The 22,947-nt window shown below is 44.9% G+C and overlaps 1 protein-coding gene across 1 annotated transcript in view; it reads left to right on the forward strand.

Moving 5' to 3' along the window:
* Positions 1–10,081: 10,081 nt before the first annotated feature.
* Positions 10,082–22,947, forward strand: part of LOC118563755 (trace amine-associated receptor 8a-like) — a 189,699-nt gene continuing 176,833 nt past the window's right edge. Inside the window, exon 1 of the mRNA XM_036139611.1 lies at positions 10,082–10,158. Within this exon, the coding sequence (XP_035995504.1) occupies positions 10,082–10,158 (77 nt within the window). The remainder of the gene's footprint in view (positions 10,159–22,947) is intronic.

Genomic DNA, 22,947 nt, shown 5'->3' on the forward strand with positions numbered 1-22,947 from the left:
AACTTAACTAAACGACTAAACAAAATGAAGATAAAAAGAAGCTAAGCTAAGGAACTATTTACATGCAAAACAAACAAAAGTGGTTGATCATAATCAAAATAATCCAGTGAATCCTTGTTCACTGCAGATCTGATTCTAAAAAGCATGGAATGGAGTTAAAACTTTTGACACGTTTCAGTCCATTCGCAATGCGAATCCTGAGTTAAACAAATGTTGTTTAATGTTAAAGAATCAAAGCTCAACTTAATGCAGGTGGAATTGGGGTAAATTAGCTTGACTAATTCAGAACAACATTGAACATGTGTTTCAACCCATTCACAATGCAAAGCCCAGGTTAACCAGAACATTATTTTGAGTAAATAATATTCTAAAGACTGATTTGTTCAGTAAAATCGTTTAAACCTTATAGGCGATCTTATAATGTGATTCTCCCTCCGGGCGCCTGGGGTCAATGTAGTGATCAGTCCCTAAATAGGTTAAAGTCTAAAGTTCATCAAAATTTGCCTTTAAACCGACATTAATATTCAATATTAATGCAGGAATAAGGCTCATAGCACTATTGAAGGATGGCCGAGCAGAACAGTTATGCTTTATGCTTTAAAACAAACTCCTTTTGAATTACCAGAACAGGATGTTAACAGGAGCTAATAGCATTTTGACTAGCGGCATTCGGCGCTAGCAAATAAAAGATTTAGCTTTATATTTAGTCATAATGAGTGGGCTGGATAACGTAACATTAATGTCCCATCAATATATGAAACCCTTGATAACCTGTGTTATAACCAACACACACTCGACAATGACATGGTACCGAATGCTAGCAATGAGCTATCCAGTTAGCCCTTTGTTTAAAGCAACCATGTGTCCAACGGTTTACAAACATTTCCCAAATAAACCTTTTAACTTCTCCCTCAGCTCTCTGCCCAAACCTGTGAGTCCACTTTGGCCATTCCAGGAAGGACCACTAAGAAGCAGGGAGAATCGTTGGTTTGTTGTTGGCGGGCAAGCGCTTAGCTCTGCAGCTATGAGTTAACCAACAGCGTGGTCGGGCAGCTTGGCCAAGCGTGGTCTGGGCAGCTCTGAGGCCTCGACTGATGTCCATTTAATAGTCTGATCGCTCAGCTTGTCTGGTGAGGGAAGGCATCCACCGCCTCGCGTCTGCTTTCCTGCAACCGCTGACAAAAATTAAAAAAGTTGTTTCGGCATCCCTTACTTTGCAGCTGGTTTGCGCAGCACTCAGAGTGCAACTTAGCTCTGTCCCAGCAGTTCCTCCGATGCCAGGGAGATCCTCCATCGAAGCAAGCAGACGAGTTGAGCAGACCCTGGATCAGGCGTGGCTGGCCCAGCTACATTCCTTCAGATGTCCCAGCAGAGGGGACCATGTGGCCTCATGGTTCAGCCAGCCTCCCTCTCCTCCTTTTGTCTAAAGTAGGGAGGAGGTGGTGGCTGGTAGCTTTGTCCTGGAGAAGTGAGGTCTGAAGAAGAGTCTGAAGAGGCTGAAGAGAGTGGTCAGAAGTGTGCTCTGACTTTTATCTGTGGGAATGTCTACAGAAGCACCCTGCAGAGAGAGAGGGCCGTCCATTCGGCCAGTGTCTCCTTATGTTTGCAGTGTGGTCAGAATTCGGTCTGACCTCAATTATTTTTCATGGCGGTAATATAGCATAACACTAGCAAGCGTTGATAACTCAAATTATAACTGCAATTGGAGTTACTTACTTACCTTACTCCTTTACCACAAACCAATGAAAATGTCTCAGTTGATTTCAGTTGTTAACTCAAAAAGAGGTAATTCTGTACTCTTAGAGACCATATAACTTCTGGATCAAAAATAAACACACACAATTACTATTCCACACGTTATTATTTATTAAATAAAAACAACTCCCTGTTACAGTAAGTATTCTAATTCAATAAACTAGGAAACACTACTCGTTACTAAAAATAAACATGCAAACAAAAATAAATGAAAATAAATAAGTCAAAATGGATTAAAGTGAGAGGTAGCAATTCTTAGTTCAATTCACAGTTAAACACCACATTCAAGAAGTCAGCACTTTGACACAGCAGCATTGAAAGACAAAGTAGGTCTGAGAAGACAGACTTGAAACTAGATGGGGACGCTTTGTATACCACAACCACATAATCTAACTTTCAGAGCTACTCCGCACCTTCCCAAGATGGCGACTATGACGACATATGACCTATGACCTTACGTGGTACGTGAGGAGGAGGTCTTAATGACGTATCTACTGCACACGTTAGTGTGTAGGGCGGGCCCTGACCGGGAGGTGGTCTTTACTCCAGAGCAAAGGATTCAAAGAAAATGCGCGAACTGAAATTGCAGACAAAAAGATCGAAGCTTAAGATAAGGAGAGAATGGAACAGGAAGATTGATCCTCGGCGGGATCAGCTTATAAAAACCAAAAACCAACACAGCCAAAATCTCTTACAAAAATCAATCAATCCATCAATTTTATTTGTCCTAAATCCTATTAGGTTCTGCCCAGGCACAAAACATCACCTTAAGGGTGAAAAAGAGAAATAAAAGGGGGAAATCCCGTTTTACTTGTGTTGTGTCAGCGGGAATGTCCAATCTCTGGGTCTCTCGGCATCCTGCAGCTGCGTGTCGGCACGTCCGTGAGTGGCAGAAGGAGCAGAGGGAAGCCACACAGTCTCTGGGCTTTCAGACGCTTTATTTGGCCAAAACAAAAGCAGGCTTTCGACGATCACTGGGAGTTAAGCGGCTCTCAGTCTCTGATCGAAATGAATTCAAAGTACTTTTTAAAGTCGACCTCCTGCATAAGAAAAGCAGGGATGAGTTTGATTCGGAAGCTCTCGGTCCAGCGAGAAATCGAACACGTGCCACGTGGTGGGGGGGGGGGCGGGGCAACGGAATGAAACAGCTGCGTGTCTTCCCAGTTGGCGTGGTGCCAGTGAAGAAAGTAGCGCTTTTTATATCCTCTTATAGCAACGAGATAACGTTGCTAGGGCTGGTGTCAGGATGACCATGATGCATGCTGGGAGTCAGTGGCTATTTTGACCATATTGCATGCTGGGAAATGTGGTCTGTCACGTCATGAAATGGTATAACACAGGGCTGTAAGTGTGTAGGGAAGTATAGTGGCATTTCTGATTTAGTTAAAGAATTCTGTCAAAAGGACATGGCCAAAAGTTAAGCAATGTATTCGGTGACTCTTGTGGAAAGATAACCAACATGTTAGACCTAAGTTATATAATATAAAAGGTAATGAAGAAATTAGGGAAAATTTTGACTTGTAGAAATGTTATTTAACATTTTTGTTTCATTATAGTCGCTGCACCACTTGTTTCATTAAAAACAAATGTTATCGTTTCACAACACGGTGCTTCACTTTCACATGATGTGTGGATACTTTCAGAGATACCTTAATGTGCAAGAATACCGTAAAACGAGTGTCAAACCCAAGGCCCGGGGGCCAAATCTGACACACCGCAGGTTTTTCTGTGTTCCTTTAATCTGTAGGGCCACATAAAAAGCTACAAAAACAGTTGTGTGCTTAAATAAAAGTTTATCAATCAAATTAAAACCGTTTTTATCTGTATTCTGCCAAATTACATTGATGTGAAAAGATGTTCAGTATCATTTAATTTTAAGAAGCTCTCATCAAACGTAGAGACAGCTATTTAGTAATGTTTGTAAATATTTTAATGGGTTTATCAACATATTCTGGCACAAGCGCCCCTTTAAGGACATTGATGAACTTGATGTGGCCCAAAATCAAAAGCAGTTTGACGCCCCTGCTGTAAAATATTACATATAGATGAAGAAGAGCTGTGTTAAATACCTTCTGCATCCTGCAAACAATCTCTCCTCAGAGGAATGACTCTTCTTCTCTCCTCCATTTACATCCTTTTGAAGAAAGCCAAAGGGTGAAAAGGTCATCCATCATGTCAGCAGTTAATTGCTGTGGTTCATGGCAGAACAAAGAGCGAAAACTGTTTGGATGTTGTTTGACAGCATCCAAAACTCCAAGTGTCTTTAGACCTTCTGCAAACCAGCAAAAAGTTAAATTAGCAGACTTTAATCTGAGTCTCTTACTGATAAACTGAAACAAAAAATTTGTGTACCATGTATTTAAAGAAATATTAGAAAAAAATTAACTTTTGAAAGGAGCCTTGGACCCGGTGAACCACATGAAACATAAGCATATCATGTAGGAGAAGATCTCGATCATTTGTGGCTCCTAAGGGTCTGACACAACCTGCACTGGTCATGCAGTCTAAAAGAGAATATGTGGCTCTCAGAAGTTCCTCCAGGGTAGAACTTTGAGACACCTAATACAGTTTTACACAAGAGCAAACAGACAAAACAAATAGGGACTACATAATGTTATTTCACTTTGAAAAATATGTTAGAAAGATTTCACACAGTATTATTAACAGTCAATATTTTCCATGAATAGTATGTACAGTTAAAAGTAAATGAATTAGTGAGCGGATTACTACCCTTTTCAATTTTTCCTGAAGGTCAGCATTTGTTATATCCTTTAGAGTAGGGCAAACTGCATTTGGACCTCCAACCAAGTCAGCAAAAAGAACTGGAGAAAGGAACCGTGGAGCTGGACCTCCATGCACAAGGCTAACAGCTATTGCCCTTCCAGCCATAAAGTACCTGTCCTCCCTGAGTGTTGTATTGCAAAAATATCTTTTGTAAAAATATAATTAAAAAAATAGACATTTTGAAAATAAATACTGAAAAATGACAATCCAAAACAAACCTGTACTGTTCATAGCTAGATGCTTGCATTCATCAGGGCCTTCAAACATTTGAGACATGGAAAAGTCTTCAATGAGTAAACGTAAAAATTCCCTCCGTGGGCCACCCAAATCAATTGCCTCTTCATTTTTCAAAAATCATAAGAAAACTTCACATTCATTGAGTAATGCCAATTGTATGATATTCTCTTAAATCCACGTATGTCTCCATCTAAAATTGCTGAATGACTGATGTTGAATTTGCAGTGCATTCCTGTGTCGGTATTGAGATAATGTTTCAATCGTCTTAATTGAACAATGTGTGAATACTCCATCTTGTAAATTTACCAAGGTGCTACAAATGAATATGACATTTTTTATCAACTCTAGATACTAGTCTCAATACTGGCCAAAATGGCATGAATCATTTCTTCGTCATCAGAGGACAGATCAGAAACACTTGACATCACTGACAAATAAGTTTTGTAGTTGGAGCTTGCATGTGGTGTAGGCTCATCTTGGTAGATTTCAAGGGAGGGATTAGAGTCTGTAGCAGATGAGCTGGTACTGATAGCGGTAGCCGACTGAGTTTCAGTTGTAGCAGAAGGCGGCATATTTGAATGTCTGGTGTCAGATGGGCAAAAGGTTGAATGATTTACTTCTAGTAACTCTTCAACAAAATTCCCCAAGTCAGCGTTGTAGGGGAGGGCATATTCTGTTGTGTTGAGTTGTTTATTTCTTGTCATAGCTCTTGTTGCCATAGGAGATACTTTATATGAAGTCAAGGCCCCTTACGATGAGTACAATTATTGGATCTTGTGTTCCCTCGCCCAGACGCGGGTCACCGGGGCCCCACTCTGGAGCTAGGCCTGGAGGTGGGGCACGTTGGCGAGCATATGGTGGCCGGGCTTGTGCCCATGGAGCCTGGCCGGGCTCAGCCCGAAGAGGCGACATGGGTCCCCCTTCCGATGGGCTCACAACCTGTCGGAGGGGCCAAAGGGGTCCGGTGCATTGTGCAACGGGTAGCAGTAGAGGGCGGGGACCTTGCCGTTCGATCCTCGGCTGCAGAAGCTGGCTCTTGGGACGTGGAATGTCACCTCTCTGGTAAGGAAGGAGCCTGAGCTGGTGCGCGAGGTTGAGAGGTTCCGACTAGAGATAGTCGGACTCACCTCGACGCACCGCTCTGGCTCTGGAACCAGTTTAGAGGGGCTGGACATTTTTCTACTCTGGAGTTGCCCCTGGTGAGAGGAGCCGAGCTGGGGTGGGCATACTTGTTGCCCCTCATCTCGGTGCCTGCACGTTGGGGTTTTCCCCGGTGAACGAGAGGGTGGCCTCCCTCCGCATTTGTGAGGGGGGATGGGTTCTGACTGTTGTTTGTGCTTATGCGCCAAACGGCAGTTCAGAATACCCACCCTTTTTGGAGTCCTTGGAAGGGGTACTAGAGAGTGCCCCTCCTGGGGACTCCCTCGTTTTGCTGGGGGACTTATACGCTCACGTGGGCAATGACAGTGGAGCCTGGAGGGGCGTTGTTGGGAGGAATGGCCCACCTGATCTGAACTCAAGTAGTGTTTTGTTGTTGGACTTCTGTGCTCATCATGGATTGTCCATCACAAACACCATGTTCAAGCATAAGGGTGTCCATATGTGCTCTTGGCACCAGGACATCCTAGGTCGCAGTTCAATGATCGACTTTGTTGTCATTTCATCTGATCTGCGGCCGCATGTCTTGGACACTCGGGTGAAGAGAGGGGCGGAGCTCTCCACCGACCACTACCTGGTGGTGAGTTAGCGGGGGAGGAAGGTGGCCCAGCCCGGGCAGGCCCAAACGTACTGTGAGGGTTTGCTGGGAACGTCTGGCAGAGTCCCCTGTGAGACGGAGCTTTAACTCCAACCTCTGGGAGAACTTTAATTATGTCCCGAGGGAGGCAGGGGACATTGAGTCTGAATGGACCGCGACTCTATTGTTGAGGCGGCTAGTCGGAGCTGTGGCGGCAAGGTTGTCGTTGCATGTCGCGGCGGCAACCCTCGAACCCGCTGGTGGACACCAGCGGTGAGGGAAGCCGTCAAGCTGAAGAAGGAGTCCTACCAGGCTTTTTTGGCCTGTGGGACTCCAGAAGCAGCTGATGTGTACCGGAAGTCGAAGCGGTAGGCGGCTCGGCTGGTCACCGAGGCAAAAACTCGGGGGTGGAAAGAGTTCGGTGAGGCCATGGAGAAAGACTTCCGTACGGCTTCAAAGCGATTCTGGAGCTCAGTCATCCGGGGAGGACTCAGAGCAGAGTCGCTGCTCCTCCACGTCGAGAGGAGCCAGTTGAGGTGGCTCGGGCATCTGGTCAGGATGCCTCCTAGACGCCTCCCTGGTGAGGTGTTCCGGGCACGTCCCACCGGGAGGAGGCCCAGGGGAAGACCCAGGACACGCTGGAGGGACTATGTCTCCCGGCTGGCCTGGGAACGCCTTGGGATTCCTCCGGAGGAGCTGGCCCAAGTGGCCGGGGAGAGGGACGTCTGGGCCTCCCTACTGAAGCTGCTACCCCCGCGACCCGACCCCGGATAAGCGGAAGAAGACAGACCGACGGACATTCCTTAGCTCTGGATCTTCCTGAAAAAGCATGATTTTTTTGGGAAATTAAAAGTTTTGCAATAATAAATTTACTCTCAAAATCTACAGAATCATTCCCAGTAAAAGTATCTTTATAAATATGGAAACATTTATTTCTAAATCATATAAATTGTAAAAAAAATTTTTAAAAAAAAACTCCATCTTTAATGACCAAATGATTGGAGCAAAGGCTGTTCTGAAGCAAAAATATTGCTACATGTCTGTAACATCCAAAGGACCTATAAAATGTTATTAATATAGAATGTAATTCCTATCTGTGTGTCCATACACAACAGTAACATAAGATCGTACACATTCAATAACTTACAAGCAGAGCTTGTGATGGTTTGACATAAAGAGCCTTTGATCTGAAGACCTGGATCAGCTGGCCATTCAGTTGTTGCCCATCTTGCAGTTTAGGAGATATTAGTTTATTTCCACAGCCCATGAGAGTCTGAAGGCTATATAAGATGTTTTTGATATTTATTAAAAGAGTGCCTAAGAATTTAGTAACGAAAGATTATAAATGCAGGATTACCTGACATTCTGAAGAATTGTTGAACCAAAGCCATCTCTAATTTGCTGGATCACAGCATGATAGTTCCAAGACTTGTGGAATTCAAAGGCACTCAGTATGTGACCATTTTAATGCAAGTATTGCTTTAAAGGTGGCTTGTAAATTACTTCCCAGGTGGGAAGTAAACATCTTTGTTAAAGCATTCATGGTAATAGATACATCTGGGTCTGAAAAACGAGGAGAGGAAAACATAAAATGTAATGAATCCTGCACTGTAATAAAGACCCCATTACACCTATAGACTTAATGTTTAATATGATGCCAACTCCACCGGCCAGTTTTATCATCGGAAGGTCACAGGTCACCATTGCTCCACTGGGATTCCCAAGGGAAGTGATATGACTATAGTGACATGGTATTACCTTGTGTGGAATGTTGTAAATATATATATATATATATATATATACACACACACACACACACACACACATATATATATATATATATATATATATATATATATATATATATATATATATATATATATAACAATGTGTGTATTCTGGAGCATGTAACAAAAATAATTTCCCCCTGGGATCATTAAAGTAAGTCTGATTCTGATTCTGATTCTGATTCTGAAACATCTAATATTTTGCATAATCTGTGCTGGTAGCTTAAACGAAGACCAACAAACATATTACCTTCTTCTCCTGTTAGTTGACCAAAGTCCAAAACTCTGCTGGGCTTGGAAACGTGGAGCTGAAGCAGCCACCAAACTTGGTCCTGTCAAAGAGCAAGAGCTTCAGCATGAAGAACATCAGAGTAATACTTTTATTGTCTGTATTTACACAGATGTTAAACCAGGTCAGGACATGGGGACGGATTAATAAAAAGTCAAAATTCTGTTTAGAGAAAAAAAAACAATTTACTGTGATAGATGGTGCCGAACTAGCAGGTGGAGGAATACAGTGTTGTGATGTGACCTGGGAGCGTTGTGATGGAGCTAATGTGTTCAGATCTCACTTGCTAATAAAAGCCAGTTCCCAATGGTTAAAGCTAGTATCCATCTACATGTACTATTAAGAATAAGTAGACATCTACTACATTTACTATATTAGAAAAGGAAAAAGCACAATATTACTTTATCTTGATTTGCTGTTGACACCGCTGAACTTCGGCCAGCTGCTCTAGTACCAAACAAAGATGCTAATTCTGTCTCAACAGAATGAGTACGGGCAACCTGAGGAGCTCTTTCATTTAAGGCACTGGCCAAACTATTTGTTGCGTTCGGTGATGATAAAATGCTATTTAAAATTGCGGCTGCTTGACCTATTCTTTCCTTACTTACACTGCCTTTAGCCATGCTCTGGCTTCTTCTCGGAAGCTTATTGTTGTTGGCTCAGCAGGTAATTGGCTGGTTTGCTGCCCCATATTAGCCACACCATATTTACCTAATATTGCTCAGTTTGGGTTCCACACATGCGCTGGCCAACCTTTAACTTATGCCCTGCCTCTTCCGTGACAGATTTAACTCTCTCACACACAACTACAAGTCTCTCATTCAGTCTACTACCATAGCAGTCACACACACACACACACACACACACACACACACACACACACACACACACACACACACACACACGTATACCCTCTCATTCAGTGTAGTACCAGATCACACACACACATAAGATAAATATAACATTTTTGCTTTGTGAGTGTGTGTGACTGTGTCTAATGTGGTGTGTGCATGTTTTAGTAGTGTGTTTGAGAGGAAAATAGTTTTGTTGAGAGTGTGTGTGTCTCTACTGAGGTGCGTGCATCGATTTATTTGTGTGTGTGAGAGGAAAATTTGTTTCTGTCCTAAATGGCACCCCATACAGATCCACTGCTTGACAGGCTGCTACAGGAGATTCTTCCTGCATGCAGCCATGCACAGCTCATTGAAGAAACTCCAATAACATGAGTTAAACCAACATTTAGTTTCCCTTTGGGATTAGGAATGTATTTTTTTCTCAAATGTACTAAAAAGAAGTAAATGCACATTAAAGTGATAATGTACTTGTACTTTTCAGAAGGGGTAAAAGAGAAAAAAAAAGCTATGTGCCATTTGTATTGAGCAAAGGAGGTGTGGCAGCGATGCCTCACAGAGAACAAATAATCTGATAGGAGGGAGGGTACAAATATATTTGTTGTACAACAGATGCTGTTCAGAGAGCTACAGCTGTCCAAGGATGGAGAACCAATACAGAGCTGAGCTCTGTTTCCCACATCTCCTCAATGGCTCCTGCAGAAAGCCCACACTTCACTGGTCTGAAGCTGTTCTCCTGAACACTATGTTGTCCTAGTTGAAGAAGTTTCGCTTCCTCTCCAGGAAGCTTTCTCAATTCAAAAAGTCTGGAGTAATGTGCAGTACCAAGCTTTATACTCACGCACTACTCCAAGTGTGTCTTTCCCAAATTGGCGTGCAATATGCTGGTGAAGATTCTCAGTCATCTAGGTCATGGTCATTCCAAATAAAAGTAAAAAACAAAGCAACTGGACTTGTTTTCCGTAGTTGAAGACGTTTCGCTTCCTCTCAAGGAAGCTTTCTCAATTCAAAAAGTTTGGAGTGTCGAGGTTCAGTTTTGATTTGGGTTTTTATTTACTATTTTTCAGTTTTTCCTCCTGTCTGGGTTTAGTTAGGTTCTGGCTTTTGTTTTGGTTAGTTCAGTTTCCTCCTAACACTCCCACTCAGCCTCCCCTTCACTCCCACTGCAGTTAGTCACACCTGCCAGCCACTAATTAGCCAGATTCACTTCACCTACCAGCCTCCCTACTTAAGCCTCACTCTGCTGTCACTTCTCTGGTACACACTCATGTACAGTAGGTGGCGGTATGCACCTTAAAGTTGCTTGTGATCCGCCATAATAAAAAAAAACAAAAAAAAAACCACTTCTCTGCTGGTCCGTCATCATTCTACACACCCTCTCCATGCCTGTCTGCCTTTTGGAACTCTGACACCTCTGCTTCTCATTCAAGGTTAGTTCTGTTACCGAGTGATGGGTTGATGAGGTGTAATGAAACATTTCGACACATTACCAAACTGTATTGATATTGTGTCACCTGCTGGACATTAAAAATCTCTACAGGCAACCTAGTTGACAAAGTTAACTGACACTGATTTGATGACCTATTATATACACTAATATGATGTAATTTATTGTATGGTGCATTGTAATATTATTAAAACATCTTTGATATTTTAGATACTGTCAATAAATAATGAGAACCCGTATCATAATGAACACCCGCTCCCATGGCACAGATGAAGCTGTGCTGACGTCACTTCCTGTTTGCAGTAAGGCGTATTGTGTCACTTCCTGTTTTCACTGCGTAAGCAACGGTTTGTTGCTCCAGATTCTCTCGCTTTTATCTTTAATCTCTTTGCTGTAACATCTGTTTCTTACACATAAGCACTTTTAAAACATTTTCTGTTGCTGCACATCACGCTTGGGAACTCCTCGTGTTTCACGGTTTGCTCTCTTGGTGTGGTAGAAGGGCGCTAGCCTAGCTTTAGCCTAGCCTAGCTTTAGCTCCACAATGACTTCCTCTCCTACTATTACTTCAGCTTCTCCGTCTCTGACTAAGTCTCCCCTTATCTCCTGCTCTCTGTGTCAGATGTTTAGCTATTCCTCTGCCTCCTTTAGTGATAATGGTACTTGTAATAAATGTAGTGTTTTTGTAGCTTTGGAGGCGAGGGTGTCAGAATTAGAGACCCAGCTCCGTGCTATGGAAAAACCAGCTGATAGCCACCCCTCTGCTAGCACGGAGCCACATAAACCTAACGTTACTTCACTTAGTGGTCCTCCAGAAGCGCCCAAGCAGCCGGGTAAGGAGGCCGGCTGGGTGACAGTTCGTAGGAAGCATAGCTCTAGATTTCAGCCCCCAGTTCACCACCAACCCATCTGCGTTTCTAACAAATTTTCCCCACTCAGCGACACACCCGCTGAGAAGCCGATCCTGGTGATTGGGAGCTCAATAGTCAGAAACGTGGCACTAGAGACACCAGGGACCATAGTTAAATGCCTGCCAGGGGCCAGAACGGGCGACATAGAATCTTACCTAAAACTGCTGGCTAAGGATAAGCGTAAATACAGTAAGATTGTTATGCACGCTGGCGGTAATGACACCCAGTCACGCCGATCAGAGGTCACTAAAGTTGGTGTTGCTTCGGTGTGTGAGTTTGCTAAAGCAATGTCGGACTCAGTAATTTTCTCTGGTCCCCTGCCTGATCTGACCAGTGATGACATGTTTAGCCGCATGTCATCATTCAACCGCTGGTTGTCTAGGTGGTGTCCTGAAAACGACGTGGGCTACATTGCTAACTGGAGAACTTTCTGGGGAAAACCTGGTCTGATCCGGAGAGACGGCATCCATCCTACTTTGGATGGTGCTGCTCTTCTTTCTAGAAATCTGTCCGGATTTATTAGTTCTCCTAAATGCTGACAACCCAGGGTCCAGACCAGGAAGCAGAGCGGTAGTTTAACACACCTCTCTGCAGCTTCTGTACTGTTACCCATCCATTATCCTATTGAGACGGTGTCTTTCCCACGGCCAAAACTTAACAGATCAAAAACTTGTCTAAAAGGAACAAATCATAAAAACCTAATAAAAATCAATACGGTTCACCTTGAACCTAAAAATAAAACAATTAAATGTGGTCTATTAAATATAAGGTCTCTCCCTTCAAATACTTTGCTAGTTAATGAATTGATTTCTGATAAACAGATTGATTTATTTTGTCTCACAGAAACCTGGCTACAAGAGGACAATGTAGTATAAATGAGTCAACTCCCTCCAATTATTCAAATTTCCACATTCCCAGATCTGTGGGAAGAGGAGGAGGAGTGGCAACCATCTTTCAGTCTGATTTATTAATTAGTCCCAGGCCAATTAATAACTACAGTTCTTTTGAACATTTAACCCTCAGTTTCCCTCATCCAAACTGCAAAGTAATAAAACGAAAGTTACGACTGTAACTACGGTTCTATGAATCCCGGATGACCGCCAGAGGCGGTGCTTAAAGCACTGAATGATCACTGAATGATCACTCTTGCGCATGCACAGGTCGAGAATTTTATACCAACATGGTCATGTGTGACCCCCGGTGACACCGGTAAGCCCATATAATCACGTGACAACGACAGCTCAGTCCCTTAATCTTCTCGCGAACAACATGATGATTCCGAGGGACCGAGCGCTCTGGCGGTCATCCGGGATTCATAGAACCGTAGTTACAGTCGTAACTTTCGTTCTATTTCATCCCTACTGACCGCCAGAGGCGGTGCTTAAAGCACTGGATGACGATTACCAACAGAGTCCTGAGGAATCACACAGAAATAAACAACCCCGAAAGCATGCCCACCACACTGGGATGAGGATGCGTGCTGGGATTGGATCCCCACCAAAGGGTGAAAGTCAGCCAAGTTAACCCTGTAAAACCTTGCAAAGGTATTCGGGGATTACCAAGAGGCTGCTGGACATATAGCCTCCAGAGTGACCCCCGCCATAGTGGCCATGCAACACTAATGCTTCTGGTGGAATGGCACCGTACACCAGCAGGGGGCTGGTAGACCTGTAAAACTTACGCTCGTTCCACCACGTCCACAATCCGACGTGCAAGACGATGTTTAGAAGGAGCCTGCCCTTCGCAGGGCCCTCAGTAGCAAACAACAGATTATCAAACTGCCGCAGAGAAGCTGTGAGTCTGACATATGCCTTCAGTGCCCGAACAGGGCAGAAAGGCTAAGCCCATCTGTATAAAGGCAAGCAAGCTGGAGGGGCACAGTGTGGCCCGCCAATGAGGCCACAGTAGGAAGAAACCCAACATCAGGCCAGAGAATAACATCAGCTGGATTCCCATGGCAACAGGGCTTGTGAACAGACAACACACTTCCTGACCCGCTTCGCCGAAGCCAAGGAGAAAGTCTTCTGACAGACACTCAAGGCTTGCATCTGCCAACTGTTTAAACGGAGGAGATCGCAGGGCAGCGAGAACGAGAGAGAGAGGTCTCACACAGGCACAACAGGGCATGTGGGAGGGTGCAAACATCGGGCACCTCTCAGACACACAAGGCATCCTTGTTACGGCCTATCGTTTCTCCACTCGCCACCGAATGCCAGCAACATAAACTTCCAGAGTGGATGGAGACCAACCTTGAGAAAGCAGAGCTTGAAGGAAGGTTAAAATAAGAGAAACAGGACAGTGTACAGGTTCCTCATGTCTTGCATGACACCAGCTGCTAAACTTTCCACATATGGGTATAAACCAGTCGTGTGGAAGGGGCCCAGGCATTAGTCATCATATGTCTGATGTTTCTGTCATACTCTGAAGGAAACGCCGGCCTCGTAGCGGCCAGGCCCAGAGTTGGAGGCGACAGGGATTGGGATGCAGGATCTGACCCCCCAGCTGTGACAGAAGGTCCGTCCTGTGGGGAAGAGGCATTGTCGAGCTGCAACAGAGCCTGTGCAGCAAAGGAAACCGATTCTCCCTGGCCACCAGGTGGCCACTAGAAGGACCCAATGCCCCCCCTGAAGGATCCCCGTGGGTGTTGGGCCTATCATGGGAAGCGGCGGTAAAGTGCAGAACAGCACTCTCGGCCAGTCATGTGCCAGTGCGTCTTGACCCAGGGGACTGGCATTGTCTGCCAGGGAGAACTAAAGTGGGCAATGTGTTGTCTCTTCGGACGAAAGTAGATCTACAGCTGCTTTTCCGTACCACTCCGAAATGACCCCCACTACCTCCAGGTGGAGTCTCCACTCCCCCGGTGGCGGGCGTCCCAGAGACAGAATATCGTCCGAAACATCTGCGCCCCTGGAATGTAGGCAGCTCTCAGGCTGGCAAGAACAGGGGCTGCCCAGGTCAAGAGCCTCTGGGTCAGCCACAGCAATGTTAACGAGCGTGTCCCCAATTGATGGTTGATATGAAAAACCACTTAAGTATTGTCTGGCCGCACCAAGACATGCCGTCCGCACAGGTCTGGGAGGAAGTGTTACAACGCCCGCTGCACAGACTCCGACTCCAAGGCGTGGATGTGCTGCAGTTTTCCTCCGCTGAGACCATGATCCCGGGCGATCAGTCGCTGCCACGCCCCATACCGTGGCGGACGCGCCAGTAGAGACAACCTCTTGTCGAGACTGCAGTGAACCAAGTGGAACCCTTTGTCATTAATACTGCATTTTGCCACTGAGCCAGTGATGCGAGGCAGTGAGAGGACACCCACAGTGTTGTGCGATGGCACAGCGTACGAGAAGGGTCCAGCCTCAGGCTGTGAACCACATCCGCAGTGGTCGCAGAGACAACAGTCCCAGGGGTATTACTGTAGTGGCAGGAGCCAGCTTGCCCAACAGATGAAGATAAGCAATAAAGGGGGTGCACGGCCGGGCAGAAAGGCAGCATATGCAGAATGCCCTTGACACGCTGAGGCGATGGGCGAACGGGTCACAGTGAGGGAGTCCATTGTGATTCCAAGAACGTGACATCTTGAGATGGAACTAAGATACTCTCCTGCCAGATCACACGTAGACCCAATAGGTCTACATGGTCGAGTAATGTGCTCGTGTCTGCAGTGGCTTGGGCCTCTGTGGGCGCACAGATGAGCCAATTGTCCAAGTAGGGCAGGATCTTTAACCCCTTGGCCTGCAGAGGACACAGTGTTGCAGCAATGCACCAAGCAACATACGTAGGGACAGAGAGACCGAAAGGGAGAACCCTGGACGAAAGGCTTGCCCTGAAATGCAAAGCGGAGAAAACAGCCAATGACACGGTGCGATTGGGACATGAAGTATGCGTGCCTCATGTCAACCAGGGTGAACCAGTTACCTGGAGAAGATTGTCTGAAGCACACCCCTGATGCCCAACATGTGGAAGGGGATGGTCTCGAAAGAACATTCAGACCTCTCATGTCCAAAATTGGGTCGAGTCCGCAGCTGTTTTTGGGACCAATAAAAATACTTAAGTATAAAGCCCCCTGGGTCCCGCAGGGGGTCAACAGGCAATATACCACCCTTGGCCAGCAAGGCATCCATCTCGTGGCTCAGAGTCTGAGCCTGTACCTTGTCGCGAATTCCCGTCATCCTGACTCGACCAGGAAAAGGAGGGCGGTGGCGGAACTCTAGCGCGTAACCCTGGGCAAGTGTAGACACCACCCATGGATCAGAAACGAGAGCGGTCCAGCAGCCAAGCTAGTCCTGGGTAAAGTGTCCCACCGCCAGCTCGGTGATGCACTGGCCATAAGCAGGCAGTGGTTGCCCCTCAGAAGGTGTAGTTGGGGCAGGATAAGTGCGTTAAAGTGAACCAGAGGCATTCCCAGCAGGACGCCACAATCGCCTACGATGCAGGCCGGCCAGCTGCTGCCTTGTACGCAAAGCCTGGGTTGACCGCTGCAAGCGCAGCAGAGCCAAATAACTCCCCAGAATCACTGGAAGACTCATCAGGGTCTCTCTACAGGCTTCGGTTAGAGGAGACTGAGCCAACCAACTTGGCGGCATGCTTCAACAACGGTAGACAGGACACGGCCAACTTACCTTGACAAGAGAGAAAAAGCATGTAAAGGTGTGTCAATCGCGGAGCCTCCAGAGAGGCTGAGAGACCAGTAATAAATGCGACAATGAGTTACCAAGTCGCCCCAAGAGACCCCGAGTCATAGACTCTACAGAGTAGATCGGCAGTCACACGGCACTGAGGACGAGGACTACAGGCATTAGCTCTCAAAGCCTGCTCCGGCACCACACTGAGGGATGCTCTGGCATGTTCGAAGGAAGGCATATGGCCCAAGCCAAACTTGAGCACGTCTTGCATGGCCACCAGGGCCCTGCCATCAGAGGTCAGCAACAAAAAAGGCCTAGGTGTCTGCCCAACAGGCATGAACCACCTTCACATATTCAGCAATGGGGAAACAAAGGACGACCTAGTAGTAGGACGTCGAAAGAAGCACCAGAAGCCGCAGATTGGTTCGGTTGAGCATCCAGCTACAACCGGGTAAGAGCAGTTCTCAAAGCGCCCACTATCAAACCGTCCTCTTCCGACTGAGAGCCGGAAGAGATGCGTAAACTGGCTGCAGACAGATGCGAGCCAGAGTCAACTGATGTTGAAAAACAGTATCAGATGCCAGGAAAATAGCATTGCATCTCCAGTCAAGGCTTCTCTATGGCGATCTGGTTCCAGACAAGAGGGACACAGGTCATACCCATCCTTCGACTGGAGAGGGGCCAAACACGCTCTGCAGTAGGGCTCGTCCAGCATCTTATGCTCACAGGACTAGGTCAGGTCGAGCTGAAATCGCCACCCCTGACACTTAAGCTGACGAACGAACAGGCCAGGAAACCCGGTTGAGCAGAAAACGCCACCCTGGGTTCCTCAGCAGCGTAAAAGGCTGCAAGGAGCACTACGATCACCGTAGCTACAGAAGTACCAACCAGCAAGGTTGCAACACTCATTGAGGCAAGCCAAACACGCTGCCCAATGAATGATAAAGCAAGCTCGAAAACGGCTGCTTTGTAATAAAACATAGGCAAGCCGAACACGCTGCCCAGTGAATGATAAAGCAAGCTCGAACACGGCTGCTTTGTAATAAAACATAGGCAAGCCGAACACGCTGCCCAGTGAATGATAAAGCAACCTCGAACACGGCTGCTGTGTAATAAAACATAGGCAAGCCGAACACAGCTGCACAATGAATGATAAAGCAAGCTTGAAAACGGCTGCTTTGTAATAAAACATAGGCAAGCCGAACACGCTGCCCAACGAATGATAAAGCAAGCTCGAAAACGGCTGCTTTGTAATAAAACATAGGCAAGCCGAACACGCTGCACAATGAATGATAAAGCAAGCTCGAAAACGGCTGCTTTGTAATAAAACATAGGCAAGCCGAACACGCTGCCCAATGAATGACAAAGCAAGCTCGAACACGGCTGCTGTGTAATAAAATATAGGCAAGCCGAACACGCTGCCCAATAAATGATAAAGCAAGCTCGAAAACGGCTGCTTAGTAAATGAAAAGCAAGCCTGAACATGGCTGCTTAGTAATAAAACATAGGCATGCCGAACAGGGCTGCACAGTAAATGAAAAGCATGCCGAACACGGCTGCTACGTAATAAAATATAGGCTGCAATAATCCAATATAGGCAGCTGATGCGCCGGCAAATAATTATAAGCAGCCGAACGCGGCTGCTATTTAACATTATAGGCAGCCGAACGCGGCTGCAACCTACCTTTACAAGCTGGTCGAAATCGGCTAACGTCTTACCACCTGCAACGGGGAAATCGGCGCGGGGAGCGAACGCGTCCCCACTCCCGCCGATCAAAGGGAAACAACTTACCAAAGGAACAGCAAAGTTGTAACAAGGGGAGCTTGCGCAGCTTCTGGAGGGCAAGATAATTCTCGCAGCCCCGACCGTAGTCTCGAGGCTACCAGCGACAAGCAAATCAGTGACTTACCACCTATACAACCTGCATGCGAGAAGATGATAAGGGACTGACCTGTCGTTGTCACGTGATTATATGGGCTTACCGGTGTCACCGGGGGTTACACGTGACCATGTTGGTATAAAATTCTCGACCTGTGCATGCGCAAGAGTGATCATTCAGTGATCATTCAGTGCTTTAAGCACCGCCTCTGGCGGTCAGTAGGGATGAAATAGAACCTCTTCTGTTTGTTGTTTTGTATCGTCCACCAGGCCCTTACACTCAGTTTTTGAATGAGTTGTCAGATTTATTATCTGATTTGGTGTTAAACACTGATAAGGTTATTATAGTGGGTGATTTTAACATCCATGTTGACACTGAATGTGATAACCTTAGTGTAGCCTTTAAAACTATCCTAGATTCAATTGGTTTTGCTCAAAATATGCATAAACCGACGCACTCTTGGCTCCATACTTTAGACCTTGTGCTGACATATGGCATTGATTGTGAAGAATTAACAGTATTTCCTCACAACCCTGTCCTATCTGATCATTTTTTAATAACATTTGAGTTTAATCTAACTGAGTTCTCCACCCCCAAAAGAGGGTTCCATTATAGTAGATCTTTATCGGATAATGCTGTATCAAAACTTAAAGAGTCTGTCCCCTTTATAATATCCTCCATATTGCAGAAATGCCCTGTAGATGGCAGCAATGTTGTTTCTTCCAATTCACAAATAGATGTCTTTGTAAACGGTATGACTTCGTCATTGCGTTCTGCATTAGACAATGTAGCTCCCTTGAAAAAGAAGGTGATTATTCACAGGAAGCTGGCCCCCTGGTTTAATTCAGAGCTGCGTTCCTTGAAGCACAATGTTAGGAAATTCGAGAGAAAATGGCGCTCTACACACCAAGAGGAATCCTACCTAATCTGGAGGGACAGTCTATTGTTGTATAACAAGACCCTTCGCAGAGTTAGAGCAGCATATTTTTCATCATTAATTGAGGAGAATAAGAATAATCCTAGATTTCTCTTCAGTACAGTTGCCAAACTTGCACAGAGTCATAGCTCTGTTGATCCATCCATTCCCTTAGCTATTAGCAGTAATGATTTTATGGGATTCTTCATAAATAAAATTGATTCCATTAAAAATAAAATAATTGGCATCCTCCCAAACATGATTACCTCGTCCTCAGTAAGTGAGGCAGCATTGGAGGAATCTTTAGAACCTGCACAGTGTCTGAACTGTTTAAAAGCAGTAGAGCTTTCTGAGCTATCTAAAATTTTAGCTTCATCTAAACCTTCTACCTGTATGTTAGACCCAATCCCAACCAAGTTGTTTAAGGAGGTATTCCCTCTGATCAGTGGTCCTATTTTAGACATGATTAATCTATCCTTGGTAAATGGATATGTAGCACAGGCTTTTTAAGGTAGCTGTTATTAAACCTTTACTTAAGAAACCATCTCTTGATCAAGATGAGTTAGTAAATTACAGACCAATATCTAATCTTCTTTTCTTATCTAAAATTCTTGAGAAAGTAGTTGCTAATCAACTATGTGAACACTTACAAAGTAATGACCTACTTGAGGAGTTTCAGTCAGGCTTTAGAGCTCATCATAGCACTGAAACAGCTCTGGTGAAGGTCACTAATGACATTCTCATGGCCTGAGATAATGGACATGTGTCTATACTTGTCCTGTTAGATCTCAGTGCTGCATTTGATACAGTTGATCAAATGCAGCACTGAAGTCAATCTTCCTCAAACTCTAGGGTCACCTGTGGAGTACCACAGGGTTCAGTCCTTGGACCAATTCTATTTACTATATATATGCTTCCGATTGGCAAAATTATCAGACAGCATGGGATTAATTTCCACTGTTATGCTGATGACACTCACCTATATTTATCCATAAATGCTGATGAATCCAATCAGTTACTTCGACTGCAGTCATGTCTTGATGACATCAAAAGCTGGATGACTTTAAATTTCCTGCATTTAAATTCTGACAAGACAGAAGTTGTAATCTTTGGGCCAGAGTTTTCAAAAAATAAAGTTCTTAATCAATCACTTATTCTGGATGGCATTAACTTGGCCTCTGGTAATAAAGTTAAAAATCTTGGTGTTGTTTTCGACCAAGACATGTCATTTAAATCCCATATTAAACAGGTTTCCAGAGTTTCCTTTTTTCACCTCAGGAATATCGCCAAAATTAGAAACATTCTGTCCAGGGGTGATGCTGAAAAACTAGTCCATGCATTTGTTACTTCAAGACTGGACTATTGTAATTCTTTACTATCAGGAAGTCCACAAAATGCAGTTCAAAGCCTTCAGCTGATCCAAAATGCTGCGGCAAGAGTTCTGATGAAAATCAACAAGAGGGATCATATTTCTCCAATTTTAGCTTCCCTTCATTGGCTTCCTGTTAAATCAAGAATAGAATTTAAAATTCTCCTTCTAACGTATAAAGCCCTTAATAATCAAGCTCCATCATATATCAGAGCTCTGATTACCCCGTATATTCCTAACAGAGCACTTCGCTCTCAGACTGCAGGTCTGCTGGTGGTTCCTAGAGTCTCTAAAAGTAGAATGGGAGGCAGATCCTTCAGCTATCAGGCTCCTCTCCTGTGGAACCAACTCCCAGTTTTGGTCCGTGAGGCAGACACCCTATCTATTTTTAAGACTAATCTTAAAACTTTCCTTTTTGACAAAGCTTATAGTTAGAGTGGCTCATGTTACCCTGAGCTACCTTTATAGTTGTGCTGTGATAGGCATAGGCTACTGGAGGACATCAGGGTCTAATTTTCTCACTCTACTGATTTCTACTGTTCTTCAGTCTACTGTTCTCCAGTTTTGCATTGTATTACATTGAAATGACTGTCGTCATTTCAGCTTTTAACTTTTTGCTCTCTCTCTTTTTCTTCATAGTAGGTACACCTGGTCTGGCGTTCTGTTAACTGTGACATCATCCAGAGAAGATGGCTCACCCGCTACTACCATCTAAAGTAGAACAGATTACTGGATCAATGTGTGCTTCTGTGCTTTTTTGTCTCTCTTGTTGTGTCTCTGCTCTGTCTTCTGTAACCCCAGTCGGTCGAGGCAGATGACCGTTCATACTGAGCCCGGTTCTGCCGGAGGTTTTCCTTCCCGTTAATGGGGAGTTTTTCTTCCCACTGTCGCTTCATGCTTGCTCAGTATGAGGGATTGCAGCAAAGCCATGTACAATGCAGACGACTCTCCTTGTGGCTCTACAGTTCCCCAGGAGTGAATGCTGCTTGTCGGGACTTTGATGCAAGCAACTGGTTTCCTTATATAGGACATTTTTGACCAATCTGTATAATCTGAACCAATCTATATAATATGATTGAACTTGATTTTGTAAAGTGCCTTGAGATGACATGTTTCATGATTTGGTGCTATATAAATAAAATTGAATTGAATTGAGTGCACAAAAATTTTAAGGCCAGGCGGAAGAGGTTTGGATAAACCCTCTTTTGGATTTTCCAATATATAAGATGATCCTGGGGCCTCGCAATATTGCCCTCTGCCATGATTCTATTGACCTCATGGATGGCATCAGCTGTGGCACTTTTGGTCTGCCTCCCCACTTCGAGATCAAAATGTTCCCAAAGGTTATCTAAAAAACAAAAACAAATTGGCATTTTAGTACATGATTTACAAACAACAAAGAAAAAATGCTCAATATCATGCCTGAAGCAGGGCTTTGAAATTATTTTTTCCCCAATCGGTTCGTTCCGAACAGAAACGGAATTATAACGTTTCCGGTTATGAGTTCCACCAATAAATTGACGTTCCCGAATCGGTTAGAACAAAAAAATACTGTTCCCGGAACGGTTAATTTCGTTCCTTTCGTTTGACAAATATAGCTATTGATATTGTGCTTGGAATGAGCGTTTTACTTAACAATGGATCGCAATTTACCTCTTATTTAAGATGTGTAGCTCTAGTGGAGACACCGCTCTCACTCCATTCAGTCAGCGAATGTGTGATGTGATGTCACACAGGAAGTGAACCTCAGCCGTCATGGTAACGTGCGCTAACCTGACTCCGCCAGCTGTATGTCGCTCCGCCTAGCTTCACTCACATATATCTGGGACACCTCCATAGGCTGGGCCTTATCAAATATCCTTGTATATGATTGGATAAGACACTTGTCTGTCATCTTTATCGACGTGCTATTTCAACCACTCACACCGAAGCCAACCCGTGACGTTATGAGAGCGACGCAGGAAACAAAAAAAAGTAATTTTTTTAATGTGTTTGCGGCTCTAGTGGCACGCGTTTTATTGACAGTGAGCTGACAGGAAGAGGGGGGAAGACAGGCGGCAAAGTGCCGCAGGTCGGAGTCGATCCCGGGCCGACCGCGTTGAGGACTAAAGGCCTCCTAACATGGTTCGCGCTAACCGCTCCGCCGCGGGCGCATCCGCTGTGGACGCGCCCCGGAAAACAAAACTTGCCAAATCTGGTCGGGAGAAGGGCGAAAACATCGTTTCCACCAACAAAAGCCTTCAGAGCTGTTCTCTGATGTTCTTTTAATGAAACAATATTAGGTAGATTGGACAACACGGAAGAAATAGCAGCATCAATGTTAACACTTGCTTCCTCGAGGAGCCGCCATTGCTATCAAAACAG

The sequence above is a fragment of the Fundulus heteroclitus genome, chromosome 7 (genome assembly GCF_011125445.2).
Source record: "Fundulus heteroclitus isolate FHET01 chromosome 7, MU-UCD_Fhet_4.1, whole genome shotgun sequence".
Lineage (NCBI taxonomy): Eukaryota > Metazoa > Chordata > Actinopteri > Cyprinodontiformes > Fundulidae > Fundulus > Fundulus heteroclitus.